At 41.0% G+C, this 20,589-nt stretch overlaps 1 protein-coding gene across 5 annotated transcripts in view; it reads right to left on the bottom strand.

Annotated features, from left to right (window-relative positions):
* Positions 1-20,589, bottom strand: part of carmil3 (capping protein regulator and myosin 1 linker 3) — a 108,811-nt gene that overhangs the window by 43,270 nt on the left and 44,952 nt on the right. For all 5 annotated transcript variants that reach the window (XM_051953235.1, XM_051953238.1, XM_051953236.1 and 2 more), the window contains exons 13-18: positions 17,701-17,810; positions 16,216-16,293; positions 10,186-10,262; positions 5,947-6,051; positions 1,576-1,645; positions 1,387-1,468 (exon numbers count right to left, since the gene is read on the bottom strand). In XM_051953235.1, coding sequence (XP_051809195.1) covers positions 1,387-1,468; positions 1,576-1,645; positions 5,947-6,051; positions 10,186-10,262; positions 16,216-16,293; positions 17,701-17,810 — 522 coding nt within the window. The remainder of the gene's footprint in view (positions 1-1,386; positions 1,469-1,575; positions 1,646-5,946; positions 6,052-10,185; positions 10,263-16,215; positions 16,294-17,700; positions 17,811-20,589) is intronic.

Raw genomic sequence — 20,589 nt, 5'->3', positions numbered from 1 at the left:
CAGATACTTCCTCGTGTCATGTCACTCCTTCATTCCATTTCCCACGGTTATCCACAATTCTTTTATCTATTATTTGTCGCCGTCTGTCAGATCCATCTCTTACCTTTTGTTGTCGCACCTTTGCTATTTGCAGCTGTTAGCCAGACCCCTCACCAATTACCTTTTGTTTCCTGTCAGACCTCGTGATTTAACTGCCTTTTGTACTTTGATGTCTTACACTGTTACTGATGAGCAACCATACACAAATTAACCACTTTTCATCTTTGTATTCACATACAGCCCCCTCCCTACTCTCTAATCATCACCCCACTACAGCAAACTTCCAAGAACTAAGAGTGAAATTTCTTCAACGCCTGCAAATCTCATAATGCGACTCATTAGTCTTTCATTAGATCTCACCACTGCCCCCTACAAAATGCTCAACTCGATCAACGGCAAAATCTCCAGCCCATAGCCCAAGTGTTGTCCATGCTAAGATAACTATGATTACATCAACATAGGGCTGGGCGATATGGCCAAAAAATAAAATCTCGATTTTTTTTAGTCATCTGGGACGATTACGATTTTAATCGATTTTTGTTGTTTCTTTGCGGTGTGTTTGCTATGGCTAGTGCTAGCCATGCTGCACTCCCGTAGCTGTGAGCACTCTTCCCATTCTTTAGGATGCCTCTGTCCGAGGTGCTGAAAGAGGTTAGTTGTGCTGCTACTCCTCGTTTTCACAGTACTTTTGCAAACCTTGCACATGACTGTAGTTTGCTCTGTGTCAGTCTTGTCAAAGCCGAACCACTTCCATATAATCGATGTAACATGAGGCCCTTTTCTCGCAACCAACTCTTCGTCTGCGGTTCTGTCCACCATGACGGGGGTGTGAGTGTTTTGGCGGAAGGAGATGAGAGGCGGAAGCAAACGGCAGTGTACAAGTCGTGAAAGGCAGAAGAAGAATCTGTATTGTTATATATTTAAGCTCGCCTTGATTTTACGATTTGGCAAATTTTCAAATCGTCAGGTTTTAAAAAGGCGAATTAATCGAATTAATTTGATTTATCGCCCAGCCCTACATCAGCATGATATCACCTTTTTCATTTCAACTGTACAGGGCTTTACATGATTGTTAAAACAGGATGAGTAATTCTCCTCAGAACAATTAAACTCCAGTACTAAACTTGTGCAGTGCCCCTTCAGTGTAAATAAATGTATATAAGATGTAATTAAAGTTGACACTGATTCACAAGCTCAGTTTAAAAGGAAGCCTTCCAATTAAAAGGCTTTATTTGTTGGGATCCAGACCGTCATGGCTGCAATCAAAAGGCTTTACAACAGGCCAACACACATACAGCACAACAGCTCACATCCCTTGAGGTTTGTGCACTGAAGCGTGTCTCTTACCATTATCAGAGATGTCTAAAGTCCCCACGCATGAAACTCGAGGAAACAGTTCCTGAATCACGCCGGCACCTGCTGACCTCAACTGTGGGAGGAAGATAGAGAGCAGCGGAACATGATGGGATGGCCACGAGCGTTAATCCATGAAGATGATGAGTGAATATACCCGGAGCACAGACTGACAGAGCGTACCTCACAGCTGCTGATGTCCAGGTGTAAATCAGTGATATGAGGGTTATTGGACAAACCCAGGAACAGAGCCCTGAAGGAAAACACAAGGATGGGGAAGAGAGAGAGAGAGAGGGAGGGGGGAAAAAAGAAGAGATTAATGAGAAAGCAGATATGGAAAGAGGAGCGAGAAGAATGATAGGTGGATGAGAAGGAACGGGGGAGAAACGGAGGTCAATTAGGAGACAAAGACAAGCGAGAAATGACTGAAAATTAAAGACAGATCAGTCCCACATAAATCCAATTGCTGCTTTTCCTCTTCCAACAACCTCAACGGATCAACCGTCCCATCCTGCCCTATGTTCTCCCGTGCACACCTAAAAGTTTTAAAGGATTTAGAGAAAAGTAGCTTAAAATAGAAGATTCATAGCTCTCCAAGTCCCCAACAGAAACCACCTACAAACAAAAATATTCATTCAGGAGAAGTGGCCACTTGTGCATGCGCATACACACCCACAGGCCCAGCTGGATGCAGAAAGAACGCTGCATTTGCACATGAAGGCGCTGCTGGAGGTCGTTCTTGTGCAATGAATACACATTTTAGAGTTATGCAACTTGAGGAGGTAATGAGGAGAAGTGCTAAGTGGCGAGCCCGCTCCATCCGTTTTGGCTGAGCTCCATCATGCAGCACACAATCATCTCGACTGCTGGCAGTTTGCTTTGTTTGCTCTGTTATTGATTGTGTTTTTTGGCTATGAGAAGGGAACAGCAGGCTGTACACCTAACAGAGAAACTGTAATATTGCAGTACTTCACTTATCCCCGTAGGGAGACTCGCTTTTTTTTTTTGGTTTTTATTTTATTTTTTATTTTTTTGCTTGGCTGCTCCATGAGGTGGTTTAACCACAGATCTCCTGAAGCTGGTGAGGATACAGAGTCCTGCACAAAGACACGTCAGCACAGTGGCAGCTGGCCAACGACGGGGGCTTCAGTCTGTGCGCTGTGATTGAAGGCCAGTCTACGAATATAATAGTAGACTGGCTCCACTGTCAAGGAAAAGTGTTTGAAACCCAACGCGCGCCCTGACGATTGAATCTCACTGAAGGTTTGGATGCAAACTACACTCCATATGGTACGAGCTATTTTAATACTTCAGCTAAAAACACAATGAAATCAGAAAAATAACATCTTTATATGCTCCTGCTAGAAAAGAGGGCAGATGACTGGGCTCTCCTCTCAAGGCCCCTGTGCATTCAGCCCTGCTTTAGGGTTAGAGCGCAAGCCGAAGAGCTGTGCAATAATGCATGGTGATTCTTACATTTTAGTAGTCTCCTCTTGGATATAACATTTAAAGGCCTTCAGCAGCGACCCTTCATGTGCTTAATTTACCCAGTGCTTTAAAGCAAAGCACCTTATTGCATCAAAAGTGGGTACATTTTTAGCACGAGTGGAGCCTGTGGGAATTCATCCCTCACCACTCTGAGGCTTCAAGTTTGACTGGAAAAATGTTCGGCAACACAAATGCTTGTTGACACAGAGAGGCGGAATCATTCAGAAGTGCTGGTAGCCCACTCAGAGAGGTCGGGAGTTAAAAATAATAACATGCATGAGTTGTCTTATGAGCTACTTTTTAATCACGAATCTCCACCAGGTGTAAACACAATATAAATTCACATCAGCGGAGTGCCAGTTCGGCATCATTCTCCACAAAAATAAGTTGTGTTTATATGATCGCACAGCTGCTGGGTGGAATGTGAGGGCAAAGTGCTGGCTCCAGTTTTAAAAAGAAGGATCCATGTCTCCTACACCTCCATACTGACTCATTTATAGTATTTCATCTCTTAATAGGATTATCTGACGGATTTCGTTTCTCCTCCTGTGCATGAAATTCGTTAGAGAATTACCGGGAGACATTGTGCGACAATCATTAAGGACTTTTTTAAAGAAATGCATTCACTTCATTTTATAATTCCAAGCCTGTTGTAATATTTCGACAGGACTTTGATAGTATCCAGTAGGATTAGGTGACTTTGCAGTGATATTTTACATCCTTTTATCGAATTCAGAAATTCTCCGCTGCCTTATGTCCCATCGTGAGCCCTTAGATCCTCTACTGCTGGCTTCCCGGCTACCCAGAACCACACCAAATTGAAATTTGGAGATGCAGCTTTCTACAGCTTTGCTCCTAAGCTGTGGGAAAACAGACAACCTGGAGATTTCAGCGAGGCAGGCTCAGTTAAAACCTTTAAACGCCACTTAAAGGTATATCTTTTTGCCCTTCTTCATGTATCACCAACACCAAAAAAACCTGACATCATTGTATTTAGAATGCTTGTTTTGTATATTTTGTAATGTAATTTTAATGTCAAAGCTTTTTTAGCTGCTTGTTTTGCATGAAAGGTGCTGTAGAAATGATGAATTATCTATCTATTCCAGTAGTTAATTTAAACTTAGTGACTATCTAATTTTATCATACGTTTAAACCAAAATAACATACATTAACATGCTTTTTGTCCCTGTTACTCAGCTGTAAATATTTAGCATTTTCCCCCCACAGTGACACCATAATATCATAGGCACTGTTTGACATGTACATTAGCAGATCTTCTTGGCATCTTGGCTTTAATTGCTGTATTTTTTTGCCAATTAAGTGTATGCATCCTGTCTAGAGATTTTCCAAATGAATCGGAAGAGATGTGGCTGCCAGTTGGCTGTCACAAGCAGTGACACACCAGTCAAAGCCGAACGTAGTCAGCAGAATATTCGCATTAAAGCGACATCAGGAACACCTGGAACCTCAGCACATAGGCAAAAATCTATCAGGAGATTTAGTTATTACTACTGGGTGAGGACCAATATACAATTGTGGGACTTTTTGTAACATAGTTGACATTTTTGATGTTTTCAGGCCTAAAATCAACATGGCCGCCTATAACCAAACACCACATGGCATTTTTACACAAAGATTCTTCTGAAATATATGTACAATTGAGTGAAATTGAAAGTTATTTATAAAGATATAGTAGTAAACCTGTTGACATGTCATAAATCCACACCTGACTCACACACTACTTTTTATTAAATAACTCAGAAAGCCTTGGAGTCTGTCCAATCTTTCCTTCAGGAGGAAATGACATCATGTGGGGCAGGTCACGTGATCTGGAATCAACACACTTCCTTGAGAGGTGTTTTTGTAATGGGGAACTTAGCTGAAAGGGATTTCTTGGAAACAGATACAATATGTTATTTTCCATATAAAATTTGATATATTGCTAAAAAAGAAATATCTGTCATGATTATCTCAACTTAATAAAAAGAACACAATCAAAACTATTTTTGAATAAACTCATTTTATTATTGTTTAGCCAATTTAACGGTGGTTGTTATTAAATTCGGACGGTTATTTATCTGACATTTCAGTGATATCCAGTCATTTTTTATTAATAAGTGATTGTTTCCATGATAAATAATTATGGAATTTGCAAAGACATGATCATAATAAACATAAAAAACTTTTTTTTAACTTTTATTTAAAAAATATGCACGATATATCCCACAGGCTTCAAAAGTCCCTCAATTATATGTTGACCCGTATAATTTACTGTTTATAAACAGTGTTGTTCTGATCCAGCTTCTTGTTTTCCAGCACCAATTCTGGCATCAGTTTTTCATAATTTACATACATAATCTGTGAAAAAAAACAATGTGGAAATCTGTTTCAATGCAACACAAAGGCAGATGACGCACAAACTGTCGATTCTTTGTGCCATAAAACCAAACCGTAATGACGGTACAGACTTTGATTTGTCATATCAGATCAGTGCTAATTGTCACCTGTGAAACTGTAATTTATTGCAATCTATACCTGATGACAGCATACACGGTTCCCTGTTTATTCTGCACCGCTATATACTTTCAGCTTTATATATTCATTGTCCTCCTTAGCATGCCACCTGGCTTCAGACGCTGCGCCGTTACCTTCATTACAATAGTGCCTGTCGCTGAAATTGACTTATCTGTCACTTAAGAAGACACAGACCTCCCACTTTTCTCAGGTCACCTCCTCTGTCAAATTTGCCCTTTGAGAAAACACACCTGCGAGTATTTTCATGCAGAATTTTTGAAAGGTTGTTTTGATGCGTTTCTTGGATTGATTTGTTTGTTTGGTATTTTTAAAAGATGTATTTTTATCTGGATCATGAGAAGGGGAGGTGCACGCATGCAAGCTGATGTGGCCGATCACGTAACAGTTTAAATAATAAGACATGCAGAGCGGTATAGCGACATATGGCTGCTCAGGTTTCACAGTTCAAACCATTTGCATTTCTCAGACAGGCTGGCAGATCTTCAGTATTTCAAAGGTCCCTTTAAATCCTCGCCCGCAACAGTGACTCACCTCAGCGAATCAGGCGGGACCTTCATAGAGGCCAGGCTCACATGGGTCAGGCTGAACGCTGAGCTGAAGAACTGGCGGAAAGTTGGCAGAGAATCCCTCGCTTTCCTGGAAAAGGACAGCACAGAAGAGACGAGAACGATTTGAAAGTTGATTGAAAGGGGAGGACAGAGGGTACGCATGAAAGATGGATCACAATCAGGCAGTCAGACGAGAAAGTAAAAGGTGGCGAGAGAACGACAAGAGCAGATAAGAGACTGAACGAGACAAGAGCGGCGATGACAGAGGGACATGATGTGCTGATAAAGAGTGACAGAAAGTTTGCAGCAGACGAGCAAAGAACTGACAGGAAGGGAGAGCAAGAGAGAGGCAGAGTGAAGCAGACAGATGCTGGCTGTGACATTTGGGTCAGTATTATATCAACCAGACACCGGGAAAAGGTGAAGTTGGCGTTAATTAATGCCACCAGTTAAAACGGGAACGCTGACCAATTATCCAGCCATCTGCTCGGCATATACGGCGCATTAGCCCGTCGTCAGAGGAAGGACAGAGGCTGCATGTATGTACAACAGTCCTCTGAGTCAGAGAAGAGACAGCATTCACGGGATGGATGTCGTACACGGGTTCAGATCTGTGTTTAGCACTTGTCAAAAGGAGCCAATCTGCTATTTCAGCACCCACTGTACAAATAATTTAGCACAGAGCGGGATGGGGAAGGGAGTCTGGAAGAAAGCAGGAAAAAGTGATGAGCAGCGAGGAGGAAGAGGAAGAAGAGGAGGAGAGATGAATTCATCTTGCAGAGAGACGAGGTTTGTTTTTCGGGAAAGGATTACCTGCTACTTCTCTTCAGGCAGCTGATATGTTGTTTACTTTGCAGCACAAAAGCCTTTCTTTTTTGTATAGCTGTGTTTCTCACCCTCACATTGATAAAGAATGAGTTTCCCCCCCCCTCAGTCTTGTGGAACTTTAAATACACACAGATATAAAAATACACATATGAGGCTGGAAATTTACTTGGGAGTTCAACAGATAGAACATTTGCAATTCTGTGGGGGAAAAAAACAATCTTAGTAGAAATGAAAAACTGAGATGCATGAGTCACATTTAAGAGCAAAAACAGAGACGATGTGTTCCTCTTTTATTCTCAGGTAATGATGTCACTGCACTACCATTTCATGTTTTCATGGCATTTGAAGCACACGTGTAGCTAATTATATTAATGAGATTTCACTTCCATGAATGGAAAGCAGCTATTAATGATGTAAACTGCAGCTGACACATCAAACACTTGTAAATATTCTACACCTTTCCTTTGCTGCAGAACCCAAAAAAGTGGATAAGACTGAGTGAACAATTTCCTCTCAAAATGAAACCATATATCAAGTGGTAATAGAGAACAGCAAACATCTCTAGACTAGCATGCAAACTTTGACTAATTAGCACCGAACACAAAGTACCACTGAGACTGATGGGAATTTAATTAGTTTTGCAGGTAAATGGACATGAATCAGCGTTTTGGACAAATGAAAATTCTAACCTGATGATGGCACCAGATAAACACCCGTTTCTCTGAATATACTACGGGCAAACTCTATTTTAACGTGCTGATAACCACAAGTTTTCAACAAAAACAAACTACTTATTATGAACTCAAATGTTTCATACTGTGCAGACAGTGTTTACAGAGCATTTGCGACACAAAAAGATTTCAATACAAGCTTTAAATGCTTCTCTTTGACTTATATTTCATCTTCCTTCAAGTGTCTCCTGGAATGCTTTCAAACCACTTCAGCCGTGTCACAGTTTCACTGAAAGCCGAGCACCTTAAAGTCCTTCAAAGACTGCCAACTCCCCTTCATGCTTACATTTCGACTTCCACACAGACTTGATCTACTTGCATGTTTCATCTTCAGTCAGCAATTATGGCCGTTGTAGGCGGCTATGAGGGTTTGAAACGTTTCATGAAAAAAAATCCTGTTTGTTTTAGAAGATGTAGGAGGCTGCATAAAGAAATATACAAAGTCCTGGCTTTTTTCTAGTCTCCACAACAAAACCGGTGAGTGCAAACCACAGCAGAACAATGAAGAAAAACACAGCAAGCGAACATAACCCGGGATTATCCTCTAACACAGACATCACCTGGCTTCAGCAACATATCTGTCTGAACCTCCAAGACATCGTGAGAGGAAAAGCTGCTCTGCTCCTTTCTCTCCGATTGCTGAGCCAATTTCATCGCATGCCCATGTGTTTGCCACAGCTGTTTCATAGACATGAGAGCGGTAATGTGACTGGCTGGGAACATAATGACTAATCACTACACCCTTCCAATTTCTGCTCCACTTCACCAAATTCCTTTGTGCATATTGCGCTCCGAGCACGAGCCCTTATTGTCCTTGCTCACATGACCCGGTGCTTTGCGCTGATTTTTACGACTGCGCTTTCAGAACAGGACAATTGGAATGTGATTTAGCGTCTGCCAAGTTGGCCTGCGAGTTCACGAGATTACGCAACACAATGAACGACTGACGAGTGTTGATTTCAAACGCCGCATATGCTTGTGTGCGCACACACAGATGGTAGGACAAAGCATGTTTGTGTTCGTTGAACTACAGTTTCTGTTGCTCTTAGTGAGTAGAACCACACATCTTTACAAATGCTCCAATATTTACCCCACACAGATAAAACTAAGTTAACTCGGCGGCAAGATAAAACAGAACGTGCAAGATGAAATGAATAAGAGAAAATGGGAGATAAAGGAAGCAAGAGAGTAGAAGAAAATGAAGTTATGAGGGTTAAAAATGGAAAAGATCACAAAAAAAGGTCAAAGGAAGAAAGAAAACTACATTAAGATAGCAGTGAGGCGAAACCAGGCCGCTGCATTACAAGCCGCCGCCGCCGCTGCTGCGATAACCTCCCAGTGTGAGGAACAGCGGCTCTTCTTTGAACCATTTGTAATGATTACCATATAGCCTGTCAGGACGCCGCAGATACAGAATGGCTTCTGTCGCATAAGCAGATGCGGTGTCACCGTCTCGCTCACAAAACAGTCTCCAGAGAGCTGCATCAGCAACTTGTAACCGCACGTGCACATAGCAGCGTCTACATGGGTCGCTCATTGTTTCCCCGAAAGTGTCCACGTCTATATATGTGTGTGTGTGTGAGGTGGGTGAGGGAGGGGTCAAAGGCAGTCTGTTCCATATTCATGAGCAGCAGCAGCAGCAGCAGCCGGGCGCTTCTTATCAGCTTGGTTCAGCTTTGTGGCTGCGCGTTGTCACCACAACACCGCGGCCGTCTGACCGGCAGCACTGAGCCAGCGTGCATTTAATACCAGGGGACCGGCAGGAGGTGGGATGAACTGTGAGGAGACAGCGAGGGAGGGAAGGAGGAGGAGGGAGAAAGAGTGGTGGTAAAGATGATGAAAGGTGGAGGATGATGTGGAGAGAGAAGGAGGAGTGATAAGGAGAGAGAGGAATGGGAGAAAGAACGGACAGAGGGAAGAAAGAGGAGAAAGGGGAAGATAAAAACCCAAACAGAGGAGATGGATGGAGCAGGGATGTCACCGGTAAAAAAAAAAAAAAAAAAAGGAAGCGGGAGAGCGAGAGATGCTGCCAGACAGATGCAAAAGAGCAAAAGATGGATAGAGACATATACAGTAGCTACAAAGAAACAGAAAGCGAGTCAGAAAAAAAAAGAAAGAATGCAAGCATGGGAGTCAGGGGATTGGAACAATAATTCCTGGCTAAAATTAGTCTCATTTTTCAGCAACTTCTGTAATTCTGTAATGTAATATGCTGAGCAGGGACGCTCCTGGGCCCCTGTGGGACACGACTTGATGAGAGCTGGAACCGCTGGTGCCTGCTAGCAAGGTAAACAAACACATCCAGCCGCACACATACACACTGTATGTACCACGCATAACAAAAACATGACTTCTGAGCATGCATACAAGTGCCTGATAGACAGATAAGTCGCTAACAGAGACACGTGTATATTAATGAGAGCAGGAAACACACACACACACACACAAACACAAGCAGCAAGTGTGTTCTGCTAATTTGATCAGCGAGGTCCAAGGCTAAACACTAATCTACAGCGGAGAATAAATCATGATGCGTGCTTTCCTCCGCTGGAATTCCTCCAGAGACGTTGGGCTGAGTCATAAATGTGTTTGCGTGCTTTTGTTTCAAAGGAAATAAAAAAGAAGAAAAGCCTTAACAAGGGATCTTTACATTTAACGCCCACCTGTGAGAGAAGGAGTTCTTGGAGAGGTTCAGGTAGGAGAGGTCAGCGCAGCAGCCTCGCAGCAAAGCCCCGAACAACTGGCAGGGAAAGCAAAGAGATAAATGGGTAGAATTATGCTCACCATAGCGAATGTGATTGTGTTGTGTAACAGTTATTTTGGCTCTTAAAGCGCCACACAAATGGTTATCGCGCAGATTAAAGCTGACACAAATGCAATATGAACAGCCTAAAATAACTGCTTGGCAGAAGCCTCTTCAATAAAAATCACCCTTGATGTACAACGCTGGCGTTATTTGACATTAACAAACAGTGGCTGAGTGAAGAATGGACCACAACTAAATGAGATGCTACGTCTGGTCACATCGCGGCATCTTTGGTAATTGTTTTCGGATTTATTTTCATCCTTTCTGTTGCCATATGGGTTGGGGTTTGTACATAATAATAAAATGTTTGCATTGAGATGCGATGTCATTGACATCTGCTGCATCCATGAAATACGCCATCATCAGAAATGGATGTCATACATCCTCCAATATGGCGCTGCGTGACACACATCTGTTGTCCTCACTTGATAAAGAGCAGCAACATGGGTCTGATGTTCAGAGACTTTAAACTGAGGTGAGGCTACAGTTTTAGAGGGAAATGCTGGTGGGAGGAGGATTTGTCTCAAGTAGTCATCGACCTGGTGTCCTTACTCTAATCAGCTGCACAGTGGAGAATAGCTAAATATACACTAAATCACCGTACTGAAGTACTACTCTGAGGGACTTGCTTTGCTTTTTCATTTGATGTACTCAGTCAGGGAATTTACAGGCAATAAGTTGATTAATTTCCAACTGGCACAACAAATTGGTCGTTCAATGAATCATTAGGAAGAAAAAAATACACAAAAAAGGACAATGACGAACTATTTTTTTTGAAGTTTTTCCTCCCCTAAAGTGACCGAACAGCCTGGTTAATTCAAATATTGTAGAATATTTGCCATTTATTCTGTTTGTTGCAGTGCATCAGTAAGTGACTTATGTGAAGTCAAACCTGCTCATATGAGTGGTGTAAGTTACACTTTAGGTTGCAACAGTGCTCCTCTAATTGGATCTGTGCTGCTTTCTGCTCACTTCTCCTGCATCCTTTCCCTTTTTCCTTCAGTCATGTTCACCTGTTTGCTTAATATTGTAAAGGATTTAACAAATCATTTTATTTCTGCGCTGGTTAACAAATACTGTACCCCTCACAGGAAATGATGCAGTAAAGAAATGAAGGCATGTGAAATAGAAAATGATCACATTTCCATATTCATTTTACTAGAATTTTGAGAAATTCAGCATAAGTGTCTCTACTCAGCTGCAACTTGTTATTATAGATTTCACTAGGTGTGTCCCTGCAGCTAAGACGACGTAATGAGTATCTGTTGGAAGGCTTTTAATTAAAAAGAAAAAAAAAAGACCAGACCTCACAAGAACGCTCCACTGAGATATTCCAAACTTACAGAAGTCTAAATCAATTACCTTACTGCCTTCATTTCACAGCTTTAGCTGCATTTCAGATATTAATATTTTACGTAACATATAAGTTTACAAAATTCTGTGCACTGCTAAAGATGAAGCCGGTGGTTCTCAACATTTTGAGCAAGTAAATAATTCCTAAAAAACACCATCATATTTCAGATGAACACAAGCTGTTTGGAGTTTCCATTGAAAATCTCAATGAAAAAACAAGCAGAACAGATTTGTGTAGCAGAACTTTCCTTTATCTACCTTCCTACTCCATGAATCATTTCACAACACCTCAGATTTATTCTGTGATATTTGAAAGGGACCTAACCCTTTGCTTCTGAACCAAATACTCCACTACTACCTAATAATGTCAAACACTGGAGTTTTATATTTGGTATTTGGTAGTGATGCATAAATAAAGAACCTGATTATTTGCTGGAGGCTATGAGTAAGACCTGTATTCACCATCTCATTTCAGTTGTAATGTCACGAATACACTTGTGCCAGTTTGAAATTTTTTAAAGACATTTTCTGATTGTATTTACATTGTTCTGGCAGTCTGACTCCAAATGTTTGTGTGTCCTTTTTAGAGAGGTTAAAATAAAATCAGTGTAGTTTTGAGCGCTTTACAGGCAGCAAACCAAGTGGAGTTGAAGCTGAAACAATGATTTACTTGCTGTATAAATTTGTTCTCAGCGAGATATTGCCTCATTGATTATTTCCACTGTACTTTAAAGAAATGTATTCATGAAAGTTGGAGATGAGAAAAGTTGTTAGGCTTCTTAGGTCAACTTTTAATGCAAATCTGCTCTCCAAATGAGCGACTGTATAAATGGAAAATGGAAATTAAGTCATATTGTGCACAGAGAAATGGTAACTTTGAGCTTGCAGAATCTAACAGATGGTAAAGAACTGACTAACTTATTTTCCACAATGATTTCAATGTTCTTCCACATCTAAGGGTTAATAAATGTTCCAGCAGTGGAGTGAAATATAGCAGGCGGTGTTTCTACCAGTCCTTCAAAGTGTCTATGGGAAGTGCTCATCTGTCGAAGAAGCCTACTAATTCCAAATAGTGGGAACAAATGGGCAATAAGAAGCATAATTGCATTGCACTGAATCAAAGTCAAGCTGAACCCATACCAGCAAAAATGAATTACTTGCAGTTTTCCAATTTGTTATACTGACTATCCATCAAATGTCAAGTTTCACTTTAAAGATGGGGAGAAAAAAGTCACATAAACTTGTGTAGGAAATCGAGTATTCTGTGTCACATACAGAATCCTCGGCTTATATGATCAATGGAACACCATGCGGGACCCGAGCCTTCCATCATCCATCAATGAGCATATCAAATCCAGCTCTCATCTTCAGATGATATGGCTGACTTTCAAAATAAAGAGCTTCAGGGAGTACTAAAATGAATGCAAAGGGACCTGAGACTCAATTAATCCTAAAATAAAGATGATATATGTGTGTGTTTGTCAGACAGAAAAGGCCAATATGATTGGCATCCAGAGCCAATTTCTTGTAAGACTTTAAGCAGCATCTCATCACTTGTGAGAGGTTAAACTATCGGACAAATCCATCTTTCCCTGGCAGTGTGATCCATCACACAAATTGACTCATCGACCGTCGTCTGTACGTCTGCGCAGATTAAAAACAGAAACTTATTAATAATTCAATCCAAGAAGCTAACACTAAAAAAGACTAATTCTCCCTGAGACAGTTCCTCTCCAAAGGATAAATGACAATCAGGAAAAACGGGACAGAAAGCAGGTGTCGTAAAGAGAACTCTGTGCCCTCTGATGGCGAGGAAGTTCAAAAACTTGCAAATAAAGCAGAACAGATGCAATGACTTCCACTCATGCACATAATTCAATGCAAAATTCATGGCCCACATTAACAGGAAGGATTTCACAGGGTGGACTAGTCCTCCATGAAACAGATTCCTCCTTGACAAGCTCTCTGCCTTTAGGTGTTTAAAACTGCTCGAGTGAAGTGAAGTGCAACAAGGGAAGAAAGCAAACGTATCACAGTGAACTGGAAGGCATCCTGGTTCCAAGGAAGCCGGAGTGGAAGAATTATTCAGACCTTACTTTTAAGTAAAAGCAGAAAGAAACACGACAGAGGTAAAAAAAAAAAATCCATCACAAGTTAAAGTTCTGTATTCCAAACCTCAGTTACGTAAAAGGAATTCAGGGGAAAATGGCCTGCATAGTGTTATATATGCATTAGAGGATTAATTGCTTAATGCTTGGACTCGGCTGAGACGGAACTGACTATAAGTATTTGATGAAGTATTAAGCAGTTAAAAGTTCTATAATAAACCCACGTTTTATGCTATGTGCTTGTCATTGTATTTCTGTACTTGCCACTATGTTGCCGTTTGACTGGTAGTGGTGGAGTCTGTCATGTGTTTGCAATTTTATCTCATCAATATCTGTCTTTTGATGTTCACTAATTACACCAAAATACTGCCAAAGGTACTACTAGTTCATTAGGTTAGTGCTGGCAGCAAATATTATTTATTTAAAATTCACTCTATTTTGAAATGACGAGGTAGGTCTCCACATTAGAAATATGGAAAAAGTTGACTTTAAAAACACTAAAAATGAAACATCTACCTGCTCAGACTAAATTACCTGATATGAGGAAGATCATGGCTTCAAGGCTGAAACTACATTTTGTATGAAAAATTATATTTCAAATCTAATATTTATATCTGTTCTGTTGGAACTTTTATCCTTGCAACTGTAAAAGAGTTGTTCTTTTCCTGACAATGATTGCTTCGCTTATCCTGTTTCCTTTGGGTTGTCATCTCTGGTAGATGTACTTTTTGGAGAACTCCTGTAACTGTAGAACTGAGAACTGTATGTTCCACCGTTTGACAGGTTGTTAGAGTTTTGGCACTGGGACTGGCAGCTCCCACCCTTGGATTTATCACCCTGTAGATTTGACACCCTGTTTAACCAGCTATCCAGTGACAATGGCACACCTGTTCAGGATGAATATATCAATTTTCTTTATTCAGTTGGACTCTGACAAAAACACAGTTGTGCTGTAACATTCGTCTGTTTGCACAACAAAAGGCTATCAATTACGCAGAATGCCTCCAGACCCCCTTTCGTACTTTTTTTTTTTTTTTGCAATTTTCGGTTTCCAAGCTGAGAAGCACCGGTTTCATCTGCATTTTGCTGAAAAATACAGGGAGAACCTTGCCTCTACTTGTGCTGTTAGTTTGAGAGACAGAAAATATGCATTTGTCATTTTTTTTGTATTTTGATTCCAAAATATGCTTGTGATGAGTGTGTGTAATTTAAAGGAAGCGAGAAAGAAGCAGGTTGCCGCAATAAAAATAACAACTTGCAGATTTTCAAAATTGTTGAAACACACTCCAGACTAAAATCAACTAAGAGGAAGACATGTTTTCCCTCAGCAATACAATATGATTTAAAGGCTGCTTGTGGGTTTTGTAATTTTACAATTGTAAAAATGCAAACTGTGTAGCCATTCAGAACTCTACTTAAGGAAAAAGCACGAAATTTCCCTCTGAAGTTTGCACTTATTCTGTTACTTTCAATTTGTTCAGCACTTTGGCAACACAATTGTAAAATACAAAGAAGCACAACTATGAAGGAGTATAAAGCTCTGTTCTAGAACCTTCAAACTGGACAAACATACTTTAACTGTAACATAAAGTGGCATCAGGACATTTTACTGAGTGGAGTGCTTTCGCTGCACCAGTGAAGTGTCGCTGAGTAAGAGCAGAGCTCAAGGTAGATCTGTAGCTGGCACTGACCTCTAACCTCACTGCAGCGGAGGGAACAATAAATAAAATGATATTTATGTCTCTTCTGTCCAACCTTGCACGTCTCCCACTGTGCTCTAACAATCAGCAGCAATACACGACTGACAAAGCACCTGCAACCAGACATAAACTATAATGTGACCTCCATTCAGCCAGCAATTCCCACAAACCTCTACATCTTCCGGAGGGACACAAACACTAAAACCATCCTGAGTACAGTTGTAACTTTCAACATTTTTCTACCAAGCCTCATATATTCTCGAATGCCATCTCTGCAGTAACCGGCAGGGGCGGAAACTTTCAATAATGCTCAGTGAACTCTGTGAGAGAGAAAGCTCTGACATCCTTTCAGCTGTTAGCGCTTCTGCTAATGCGGCAAGACATTGTTTTGTCACACTGGTGTACAGACTCGCTAAATTTAGCCACAGTAACAAACACAGACAAAACAGTCCCTCTGTAGTGACAAATATGTGAACAAACAAATGCTTCTGTATACTTTTCATGCAAGACATCATGTGTATAATTCATAAACTATACATTTCTGCTTGTGCTTTCTGAGAGATTCCACCAAAGCACAGAGGAGCTCGAAGAAAGTCAACTGAGGTTTTGTGTGGGGAGCGATTCATATTCAGGGCGCTAACCCTTTGTTTCTTGGCCTGAATCCCATCCTGGGGATGAGATCAGACGTGGAGGGGCAGATAGCGACTGTAACAGAAGAGTACAAACCGAGTCTACGGTGCAGTCTGTTCCAGATAGGTCCAAGTGGACCAGGCAGTTGGGCTGGGCCAGAAACAGGTACAGATTCTGCATGAGAAGAAGGAGAAGGTGCCTTTTAGAGAATGCCAATATGAGGCGAGCGTATACACAAGTTAACATTTCAAACAACATACTCTATCAAAAAAGTAGCTGTAGAGTTACCTTGGAAGTTTATTTGATTTTTCAACACTGAATCAAAGTAGATTTAATGTTGTTGGACAGAAAAATATGCCTTAATGTGAAAACAGATCTCTACAGAACACACCTAAATAACCACTAATGGATCCAGATTGGTTAGTAGTTGAGATCACCTTTGTGCCTTCAGGGAGTTTTAGTTCCAGTGTCCCTCAACATGCAACGTTTTGGAGAGCTAGTGTCATTGCAAAAGCTTCCCAAGCAGCTCAGTTAAAATGTGACTGAGAAGCACAAGTCAGGAGATAGATGTTCTATGTTCCCGCACATCCCCTGGAGTGAAGTTAAGTCAATCATTAAAAAATGGAAAGAGTATGGCACAGCTATAAATCTCCCAAGAACAGCCTGTCCCTAAAAAACCCAGTTAGTGAGCTAGAGGTAGACTAGCAAGGAAGGCCACCAAAAGACCCGAGGCAACTCTGACGGAGCTTCAGAGTCTCAGCCTGAAAAAGACTGCACAGGCAAATAACAGCTGTCTGGGAGCTTCACCTTTTTTACAGGAGTGTGGAAAAGAGAAAGCTGGCTCTTTAAAAAGGACCGTATCTCAGCTACAGCTTGTCAGATGGAGACGCTGATTTCAGTTGGAAGAAGGCCCTCTGGTCTGATGGGACCAGTGCTGAGCGTGTTGGCCGTCTGAATATGTGGGTGAACTTAAAAATGCTGCTCACTGTGCAGCCTGATGGAGCTTGGGCAGTCAACACTTATGCAAACTTGAATTTGAGGTCTGTAATTAATCTGCTTCCACTTTGACAAACAGGGAATAAACTGAACAAAACAGAAGTAAGAGTTTCATTTAAAATAAAAAAAAGACAGCATATGTGCATTTCCATTTACCAACATTTTTAAACATTTGAATTGAGGGGCATCAAGATGAACAACTAGTGTCACTAATTCTTCAGTTTGGTGACTTTCAATCATTGAGGAAAATGAAGTGGCAAAACAAGACAATGTTTTAAAGATTATTAGCAAAACTCCAAATAGAAAGAACGTGATGGAAACATGACATTTATTTATTTAGGCCTATTAATCGGGAGAACGTTCAGTGGAAACGCTATTTTTTCACCTCATTTGTTTCCACTATAAGAAGCATTTTTCTTGTATCAACTTTTTCCTTCTCAGCCAAGTGAGAAAAAAACTTTTTCAGTATCTCAACTTTCTGTCAAATTCTGGATGTTCCCATTCAGTATATTTATGCCCAATTTAAAAGCGACGGAAATGCACACACACTGGTTCCCTGTTGTATTTGATTAAGAAGTTCCTCACTGTGGCATCCTCTCCAGACAGAACTCCGGGGTTTTTGCTGAGGTCCAGATGCAGCAGAGAATTGGAGTAGTCGTCACTTGAACACAGCGCCTGGGACAAGGAAACCACACCTAATTGAGGGGAAGGAAGAGGTGATAGAGGATTAGAAGAAGAGGAGAACAGACAGGCGGTTTGCATAAACAAGTTATAATCATCATCGAGTCACTTAATCATCGTATAATCATCACGTTATTTTTTTTTCTCCTCAGTGAGCCCATTTAATGCTCTGGACATGAGCAACTAATGACTGCAAAACTACACAATGGAAGAAAGTAAGCAAACTCTGCCGGAACAAAATAATAATAATTGAGCAGAGACTTGTGAGCCCATGTGGCGGGCGTGCATGAAAAACAGCTTTCAGAGGAAGCCTGGCACCTTTTTCACCCCCTCACAACTATCCCAGTTTCTGAGCGCACCCTGAAAGCCAAACAAAAGAAAATCATTCTCTCAAATCAGATCACTACACAATTACACCCACAGGCCTGATGGAACCCCTCATTAAAATCCTCCCGATGCAAAACCGATGCGCAACACAGCGCACCGCGGCAAGTTGAGGATTAAATATAGACGGAGCAACAACACGGGAGAAATATCGAGCAGCAGCAACGAATAGGAAAGTCTACCATCGTTACTCTGCGCGTTTATCAATCTAAGATGCATCATTGATTAAAGGCGTGAAGTGAATATCTGCCGTTTCCTAGAATTGGGGAGCACGTGCGGATGAAACCAGCTACTGTGCTGCTCCAAAGCTGGCAAGCCACTAAGCTCTTCATCCCTAATTTGTAGCGATTAGGAGGGAAATGAGGGGAAGAGGGGACAGGGTGTCTAATCCCCTCTCCATCTATCCATCAGCTGCTTGATTCTGCTCAAAGTGCAGACTTTTGGAAGCCATCCAGTCGGTGTGACATTGTCAAGTGCGAGTGGGAGCGACGGTGAGATAGAACACGGAGGGTTTTTATCTATTTGCATGTCTGATCACGTCCAGGAGGTGACATACGTGTGCGTTTATAGTGCAAGTGTGTGTACGTGGAAGGTGTTTTAGAAACAGAAGGAAGGAGGTGTTGGGGAGAGAGATCCATAAATATTCAACAAAAAGTGCCCAGCCCCTGCAAAGTCATACCAACAGCCGCCATTCAAGGTCAGCACCGTCACTGCATTCCCCCTGAATCACTGTGTCAACCCCACTGGCTTTTAAAAGCGCACAGAGTGTGGTTTTCCCATTCACTATTCACACCAACGGGGTATCAAGGTTAAATATATATATTACACTTTAAATCTTCTAATTACGTTCAACATGTCCTCATCCAGACTGTCACATAAAAAGGCACGGAGCAACTACAGAAGCAGAGGAGGAGTTTGGAATGCTCCCATTCTATGCAGTTAATTTATTTTACAACTTAAAAAAATGTTACACCTTAAAAAAATACATAATGCAGTCTTCCTTTGTAAACCGATTTTGTAATGCAAGGACAAAAAAGCTATTCTTTAGTCTGTTGTCCATAATTTTGGTGCATCAGCGCGCCTGACATTTAGAAGGTTTATCTGTATGTGTGTCTCTGGGCGGCTCGCCAAGGTGGATAAAATCTCTTGGTTTCAGCTCAATCTGACCTTATGACACCTATTTCACTCTTTTAAAGCTAAGTTTCGGTCACATCTGCCTGAGCTGTGCATGCTGCAGGAGCTGAATGGGGACTAGAGGCTTCTCTGTGCACAGTATATTTTAGCATCCATCAAGGCTTGAAAGGTGTTTCAGGAACATCAGTAAATGCTAGCATCTACAAATGCATGTAATGTGACACATTTAAATACCAATATATTGGTGCCTCTAGCAATTGTCTGCAGTTTTTAGGAGTCATCTGTGAATTTTAAAATGTACGTGGAAATTCAATGGAAAACACTGACATATGGGTCAATATATAAATGAGGGGCTTTTGAAGTCCATCTTGCATACATCTGTATTAAAAGTAAAGAAGGACTAATGTTTTTTTCTATGATACTTGTCAACTATGTATGTTAAACGTTCTGCAATTTTATACTGACCCATATGATGAAATGGCCAAACTACACACTACACTTATTGGGGAAAAAAATGCAGCAAAAACAGAGCCCTTGCTGTCAAAGCGTCAAGGATCCCAACTGAAACATAAAACAAAAAACTGTGCCATCCTGCTTATAATGTGGAAAAAGAAGAGCTACCTTTTGGTAATGCTGATTCTCATTCTGGTGACAAACACACAGAAAAATGCACAAAACATTTACCTGCGCCTTTATTCCCGTTTAAAGTTATTTACATAATTTGTTAAGAAATAACCAAAGTTCAGAGGAACTGACGAAGCTTGCAATGCTTCATTTAATGCCAAAACAATTTCCAGCACTCAAACCACTAGTGCCTGAGTTGTCTCACTAAATAGCTTTTCTCTTGACATACAATAAGAGCGGCTCTCTTCTTCACCGTTAAACTTGCTGTCACTTCAGGATAGACCGTGCAGGAAGTGGCAGCCGAGTCTGGCTTCACCTTGCTTTTTTTTTTTTTTTTTTTAGTTACAGCAAATTTCAAGATGCTGTTTCACAAAAAAAAAAAAAAAAACTCCTCTGGCATGATATTTTGCACCCTGTAAAGCAGACATCAAAAAAAGACAACTGTTCGTAAAAGATGCAGTCACTGTGTTTTGCCTTGTCGGGCACTGCGCTACTCCTCTGCAACAAAATCCATATGTTAGTTTAATCAGATAAACATCATTACCCATGAATCCTACAAGAGATCAAAAATGCTTTGAAATAGGCTATAATGGCTAAAAATACTCTCAGAATGAGGTTATCAATGTATGGATCCAAATCTGTGTCATTATC

The sequence above is a fragment of the Acanthochromis polyacanthus genome, chromosome 9 (genome assembly GCF_021347895.1).
Source record: "Acanthochromis polyacanthus isolate Apoly-LR-REF ecotype Palm Island chromosome 9, KAUST_Apoly_ChrSc, whole genome shotgun sequence".
In the NCBI taxonomy this organism is placed as follows: domain Eukaryota; kingdom Metazoa; phylum Chordata; class Actinopteri; family Pomacentridae; genus Acanthochromis; species Acanthochromis polyacanthus.
The sequence above is the reverse complement of the archived record's forward strand: the minus strand, read 5'-3'. Positions and strand labels throughout refer to the sequence as shown.